At 41.6% G+C, this 8,004-nt stretch overlaps 1 protein-coding gene across 5 annotated transcripts in view; it reads right to left on the reverse strand.

Moving 5' to 3' along the window:
• The window catches only part of LOC308313059 (myosin-11-like), a 97,629-nt gene that overhangs the window by 74,576 nt on the left and 15,049 nt on the right, over positions 1-8,004 (reverse strand). For 4 of the 5 annotated variants that reach the window (XM_080759941.1, XM_080759940.1, XM_080759942.1 and 1 more), the window contains exons 2-4: positions 6,508-6,689; positions 5,826-6,017; positions 4,413-4,569 (exon numbers count right to left, since the gene is read on the reverse strand). In XM_080759941.1, coding sequence (XP_080616067.1) covers positions 4,413-4,569; positions 5,826-6,017; positions 6,508-6,663 — 505 coding nt within the window. In that variant the 5' untranslated portion in view covers positions 6,664-6,689. Of the gene's footprint in view, positions 1-4,412; positions 4,570-4,676; positions 4,691-5,825; positions 6,018-6,507; positions 6,690-8,004 lie in introns of those variants that run through there. The other variant, XM_080759944.1, reaches the window with a different exon arrangement.

The following is an 8,004-nucleotide window of genomic DNA, read 5'->3' on the forward strand; positions in this document are numbered from 1 at the left end:
CCACACCCTTTCCTACAGTAGAAGTATATAAGCCGCACTAACATTTTAACCCCTTTTGGTGTTTTAAGCATTATGTTATACTTTAGCTATTGAAAAATAGCAGATCTACAAGCTCATAGCCCGGCACCGAGTGCCGCGCTACGAGCTTGTAGGTCGGCTATTTTTGAAAAATCGTGAAAAATATTTGAATATATATTATTTCAGAGAGAACGTTTTGAACTCAAACCTTTTGCTTCCGGGTTCAACTCATGTTTCTCATGAGTTGCTTGCAGTCGTATCGAACCTCGATGAAATTTGTGTTTTTGTTTTTTTAAATATTTTTTTTAAGCAAGAGACATGCCGGAGATGGGTCCCTGGAACTACATATTTTCAGATGGGGGTCCGCGGCCAATTACATATATTTTTGGGGGTCCTTGACAACATTTTTGAGAACCACTGACAATTAGAGTGTGTACAAGTAGAGTGTGTACCAGTAGACCACTGCACACTGTGCACAGGACTACTGGCAACAGAACCAGTAAGACACGCAAACGCGGGAAGCGAACGCAGCTCGTACATATTTGGGTTTTGGACGTATAGCTGCTTTGGGGACTCCTTATATGGTTATGGCTGAGTCATGGTGACGTAATCACTCAGCTCCATATATGGGCACAAAAGCGGGACAGACACACAGACATGATCTGCTAGGTCTCATAATAAGTGCTCACTGCGTTCGCAATCACTGCGTTCGCAACTAGACCACTGCACACTGTGCACAGGGCTACTGGCAACAGGACTAGACCACTGTAACGTCACAGATCAACTCCAGCAGCGGATGACATAATGGCGTTTGTCCAAAAAGTAAAGAGTCTAAAATCAGGTTCTCACGTCACCCCGCAGCCCTTGTGAACGAGAGAAGAAGTGAAACATTACATCACTCTGTCTGTGCACTCAGTGCAAAAAAAAAAACTGCACATTCAAGGTCATGTTTCTGCAGCCATGCAACGCAGGCCGGGCCCCAGCGACCACAGAGAGGAATAGTTCTGTAATAGGACTCGTCTCAGTGGAGGATATTATACGGATACTTTATCAATGTTATCATGTTTGTGGTTTGACAGTTTAGAGCCACAGTACTCGAATGCGGATATTCACAAAATGTCACAGCAGTCACATGGACTGCATTGGCAAAAGGAAACAAAAGCATACTTCTGCTATGTCTGGTTAATGATTTTCTGGGCAGAGTTCGATCTACATTCTTCTGATGATAAGCCTACGGTACAATACATGATGCAATTACATTGCTAAGTAAGTAACAGCTAACCTGACGTTTCTTATTTTGGGCATCATGGTGGGAGGTTTTGGCCTACAGATGTTCTAAAATAAGTTATAACACATCTAACATTTTTTAAACAAGTGGTTAATAATTAAACAACAGCGTGGGAAAAAAAGAAAACTAGGGTGTCTCCATTATGAGTTCTGAAAGTGCAAAAGACAAACACCGAACGTGACATTTAAATCACTCGACACTGCAACGTAGGCAGGTAGGACACACCCACGACCACTACTATACTAACATACTGTGGTCTTAATGCTTGACGCTGTGGCATTTATCTCTATACGAACATACTGTGGTCTTAATGCTTGACGCCTTCTACCGATATTGCCCAGAGAATTGCCTCATAGAGAATATTATTCCTCCGGTGAAAATAAATCCCTCTCTGGCCAAAACGTATTTATACCTGTGGTGGGGGGAGGGGGGTGCTCAGAGTGCTCCCACTAAGGAAGTTGAGAGTAACATAGCCTCTAAATGCAACACATTAGAGCTATGGACCAGAGCATTAGAGCTATGGACCAGAGCTATTCAACCCTATACGTTATGGCCATTTGAAAATAGCCGATCTACATCATCAACTCCAACAGTTCATTAACAAGGTTCCCAGTTCCCAGTACACCGCACACATCATCAACTCTAATAGGTTATACAAATAAAGGTTTAAGCATCTTTGGCATATTGGTGTACTCAAAGGCTTTTAATTATTCATTACACATTCATGTGCGGTAGTTGTGGACATTTTTGTCTGCATGATGTCACATGCTCCAAGTGGGTTTTAACCCATTCTGACCGGGAACCCGTTTTGGTGTTCAGCATCATGTTATGCTTTAGCTATTGAAAAATAGCAGATCTACAAGCTCATAGCGCGCCACCGAGTGGCGCGCTACGAGCTTGTAGGTCTGCTATTTTTGAAAAATCGAAGAACGACTGACATTTTTAGAATCTGATCTCAGGTCAGAATGGGTTAATCAGACCAGTGTGTTGTCCAGTGGAAACCTCGTATGAATCTGATCTCAGGTCAGAATGGGTTAAGTATAGTGAGCGTTATTGACAACTTGACACGTTTTGTAGTCACTGTGAAGAACACTCGTTGTGTTCACTGTAATGTCTGTTGATGTGTTCACTCATTACATTCACACAATCCAAAATGAGACATTTAAACATCTCTATTTTTATCCAGTGGTGGAAAAAGTTAATTGTTTTACTTAACCCATTTAGGCCTGACGTCGAAATGTATAAAATGTCTTCTAAATCAGTTTTCTGTCAGGATTCGTGCCACATTTTCACGAAAACAAAATAAATAAATATTAAAAGAATGGATGAGACAGACAGACGTTCCCACACTGTGAAGTTGCTCTTCACATTTTTATTGACCATCCCCAGTTGCGTTATATTTATTTACTACTGCTATCCTCTCAATGGAAAGGGATGTTGTTGTATCTCAATTGGATTACATATCTGAGTTTAATCCATTCTGAACGGGAACCCCTTTTGGTGTTTTAAAGCATTATGTTATACTTTAGCTATTGAAAAATAGCAGATCTACAAGGTCATAGCGCGCCACAGAGAGGCGCGCTACAAGCTTGTAGGTCTGCTATTTTAGAAAATCATGAAAATGTGTCGCAAATCTGTGAACGTTTTTAACTCAAATCTTTGCTTCGGGGGGGGGGGGGGGGTCCCTGGAACAGCATATTTTCAGATGGGGGTCGGCGGCCAATTACATATATTTTTGGGGGTGCTTGACATGTTTGAGAACGTCTGATATAGAAAGTAGAAACACAGGGTTTTTCAGAAAACTGTCACAATTTAGAAGACATTTGTAGAATCGTCCTCAGGTCTAAATGGGTTAAAAGGCCTTGCACGGCTCTGGGACATTTTGCCAAAAGTTGTATTTATTAACCCATTCTGACCGGGCACCCATTTTGGTGTTAGCATCATGTCATGCTTTAGCTATTGAAAAATAGCAGATCTACAAGCTCATATGAGCTTGTAGGTCTGCTATTTTTGAAAAAATCGAAGAACGACTGACATTTTTAGAATCTGATCTCAGGTCAGAATGGGTTCATCAGACCAGTGTGTGTCCAGTGGAAACCTCGTACGAATCTGATCTCAGGTCAGAATGGGTTAAAAGGCCTTGCACGGCTCTGGGACATTTTGAAACACATTTATTAACTGTAAAATACATGAATAAATAATACATTTCCACTAGGGATGTCCAGATCCACAATCACAGCCAATATTCTAATATCTATAATTATCATGATATGGGATATTGTCCAGATCACGTTTTATTTATAATTATTTTGCTCACAGTCCGATTTGCGATCATTTTAAAATGACGTGATCAAGTTATGAGCTTTCTATCTTCTAGCACCTCTGCTGGAACACTCCATCATCGCAGTTCCCGTTTACACTGAGCATGTGCAAACCTCCCGCAGGAGACCGGGCCACACCTCTGTGATCTATCCTCTTTATTTGTCCTATAGGTTGTTGTGTTTAATTGTGCCGGGCAGGGAGAAAAAAAATGTAGCAGAGCCGAACGCCAAGATAAAATATTATATGCACACTTGGAAGAAGCAAGCTGCAGCGAATAGTAAACCTAGCCTCAAAAATAATTGGGAAGAGACAGCAACAATTAGGCTGTATCTACAAGGAGGTACTTCGTAAAAAAGCTATCAAGATAGCAAACGACCTCCTCTCATCCACTCTGCAGGGAGTTCGAACTACTTCCCTCTGGTAGACGGTACAAAGTACCAAGAGCTAACCGTAACATTTAAAAAAATTCTTTCATACCAAATGCCATTAAGGCACTAAATGATACCATGTCTCGCTAGATTTGTTTGTTTTTCCAATGTATCTGCCGCTGTTGTCCTGCACTTTTTTGCCATGAGAAAATAATTGTGTTAAGTGTTGTTGCTGTTGTTGTAACCGTTTGTTTTTTACTGTTTGAGACCGAAGATGAATTTCCACACGTGGACAATAAATGAAACTAACTAACTAACTAACTTGTATTCTCATTCTATAATAAATATTGGTTAAATATAGTCGTGGGTTATCTGACTGAACTTAATTGAAAAAGGTTCTCGGGTAGGACTCGTACCTTGCATCATGTTCCTGTACGCGTTGTCGGTGATGGAGTAGATGTGAGGCGGGACTTCATGGCGTTTCTTTCCTTTGTACATCTCGATGATCTTCTCCGAGTAGATGGGCAGCATTTTGTACGGATTCACCACCACGCAGAACAGCCCCGAGTACGTCTAGAAGGAGAAACACAGCATTTTGTATGGATTAATTCACCACCACGCAGAACAGCCCCGAGTATGTCTACACGTCCAGAGAAGTGTACTATGGTCCAAACACTCACGTAGATGAGACCAGAGAAGTGTACTATGTTGTAAACTAGGGCCGGGACTAATTGCGATTAATTTAGATTAATTAACTACAGAAAAATTAATCGCGATTAACTACAGATAAATTAATCGCACCTTTTTTTTCACCGCGGAACGTTTCTCACTGGGCGCTTTTCTATAGTACTGAAAACTGGAAATAATAAAAAGTCACCCCATTTTGTGTTGCCTAGAACTGGAGGTCTGACAAAAAACGGTAACAATATGAAGTAAGTACAGCTTTGTGATGTCACTGAGATGTACTTGTTACTGTTACTACATTTATTTTCAGACCTCCAGTTCTAGGCAACACAGAATGGGGTGACTTTTTATTATTATTTCCACAACAGGTATATTAATGACAGTAAAATGTTGAAAATGAGTGGTATCCTGTAGTCACTATTCATTGATTCACTGGGATACCAAAAAACATTAAAAAAAAAGGTTTCTCGCTGTTCTCAGGTTGAATATTGATATGCGATTAAAATACGATTAATCTAGATTAATTAACTACAAAGCCTCTGATTAATTAGATTTTTTTTTAATCGAGTCCCAGCTCTATTGTAAACATAAACACTCACGTAGATGAGACCAGAGAAGTGTACTATGGTCTGAACACTCACGTAGATGAGGCCAGAGAAGTGTACTATGGTCTGAACACTCACGTAGATGAGGCCAGAGAAGTGTACTATGGTCTGAACACTCACGTAGATGAGGCCAGAGAAGTGTACTATGGTCTGAACACTCATGTAGATGAGGCCAGAGAAGTGTACTATGGTCTGAACACTCACGTAGATGAGGCCAGAGAAGTGTACTATGGTCTGAACACTCACGTAGATGAGCCCAGAGAAGTGTACTATGGTCTGAACACTCACGTAGATGAGGCCAGAGAAGTGTACTATGGTCTGAACACTCACGTAGATGAGGCCAGAGAAGTGTACTATGGTCTGAACACTCACGTAGATGAGGCCAGAGAAGTGTACTATGGTCTGAACACTCACGTAGATGAGGCCAGAGAAGTGTACTATGGTCTGAACACTCACGTAGATGAGGCCAGAGAAGTGTACTATGGTCTGAACACTCACGTAGATGAGGCCAGAGAAGTGTACTATGGTCTGAACACTCACGTAGATGAGGCCAGAGAAGTATCTCTCGCGGATGTTGTGCAGCACGGAGGCCTCGTTGAGGCAGGTGAGCTCCGCCATGTCCTCCACCTTGCTGAACTTGGGCGGGTTCATCTTCTGGATGTCGTCCTTGTTCACCGTCACCTTGCGGCCGTTGTCCGCCAGCTCCAGCAGCACCTCGTCGCCGTGCTCCTCCTTAGATAGATAGATAGAATACTTTATTGGCAGTTTAAGAAAATTACAGAAAGTGACATCATTTTAAAAAACGCCAAATGGACTTAGACACAAAAAAGCCTTCGCTTGTTTCCATTGTGGTCCACTTTGTAACATGACACTATACACATACATACTGTACAGACAAAACAACCATGGAACATATAATAAATAATCCTTATATATAAGGCTGGGAGCTTTATACATAGGACAAGAGGTACCCTGGGAGAATAGTCCTGAGCATGTTGGGAGATGGGCTGTCCAGGGTCGGAATCTAACTATGACCAGTGAGAGTGTAGATGGAGCCATGATTTCAGGTCTTTCCTAAATATTGCAATAGAATGTAGGGATTTCAGGGCTGGAGGGAGTGCATTCCACAGAGTAGTGGCTGCGTAGAAAAAAAGCATTTTTTCCCATGAGTGTCCTGAAACTGGGGGGAAGTAGATCATAGGGACTTCCTCTGGTTGAGTACCTTCACGCTGGCCGCCACGAAGCCGTCCTTCTCCGAGGGGATCCACACCAGCTTCTTGGCCGACCAGTCAGCCTGCGCCATGGGGCTGTTGAGGAAGTCCTTGTCCACGAACAGGAACTTCTCGTCCTCGCTCGGGGCCTTGTTGTTGCCGGACATCTTGGCTGGGAACGATAGTGGGCCGACTGTGGGAGAAAAAAAAGAAAGTCAGTAAATGGTGAATGTGAAAGGAGGGACATCCGCACACTGCCACTTGCTGGTTCAGAGCATTTTATTGAGCAACGTTTCGGTCTTGCGACCTTCCTCAGGCTCTACAAGTAAATGGTGAATAAATTAACCCATTCTGACCTGAGATCAGATAATAAAAAATTGTCTGTTTGAAAATGACAGTTTTCTGAAAAAGCTATGTTTCTATGTCAGTCGTTCAAAAATATTTTTCAAAAATAGCAGACCTACAAGCTCATAGCGCGCCACTCGGTGGCGCGCTATGAGCTTGTAGATCTGCTATTTTTCCAATAGCTAAAGCATGACATGATTCTAACACCCAAAAGTGGGTTCAAGGTTCAAGGACAAGGTTGTAGTTTATCGTTGCATCTTTGTGTACAGGACTACAGGTACATAAGAGTAACACTGATTTATGTTCGGCTTCCTTCAGACAATGCAGCAGCAAATATATTATAATACAACATCAAACAACAAACGCAGCAAAACACAGGGAACAAAGCGATAGAATATAGAATGCAAAATAGAGCAATAAACAAAGAGTAAAAATATATCACATGTGCATGTTTTCCCTGTAGTTGCAATGTTAGGTGAACTTTGTGTGAACAATTTCACAGTAGGCTACGCTACCGGTATGTTCCATTAAATATACAACAAAAATAGTGTAGAATGGTGCAATTCAAGCTTTAATAGTGCGAGAAGAGGGCGAATGTGCGACAATGAATTAAGGCAGAATTATCTTGACAGCTGAAGTGGCAGAAACAATATTAACTTATAGTATTTGTATTACATATTATATCATGATTTAATATGCATAATTGCATAGCAATCCCTAATACATGGAAGAGATATAAACACATGTTTGGCACGGATCAGAAACAGATATACAGTAGAATACAGTAGAGGGCACCGACTGAGATTCTAAAAATAGACGGCATACACTTTTTTACATTTCACGCAGCAGGGGCGGGAACCCCTTTTTGGTGTTTTAAGCATTGTGTTCTACTTTTAAGCTATTGAAAAATAGCAGATCTACAAGCTCGTAGCGCGGCACCGAGTGCCGCGCTACGAGCTTTGTAGGTCTGCTATTTTGAAAAAGGCGTGAAAATGTGGTGCAAATCATTGAATATTCTTTCAGAGCCAACGTTTTAAATCCTGAAACGAGTTCCTGAAACGACATATTTTCAGATGGGGGGGGTCGGCGGCCGATTTTCATACTTGACAATGAAATATTGAGCACCACTGATACAGAAACATGAGGTGTTAAATATTGAGCAC

This window comes from Protomyctophum bolini (assembly GCF_963924005.1).
Source record: "Protomyctophum bolini genome assembly, chromosome: 3".
NCBI classification, from domain to species: domain Eukaryota; kingdom Metazoa; phylum Chordata; class Actinopteri; order Myctophiformes; family Myctophidae; genus Protomyctophum; species Protomyctophum bolini.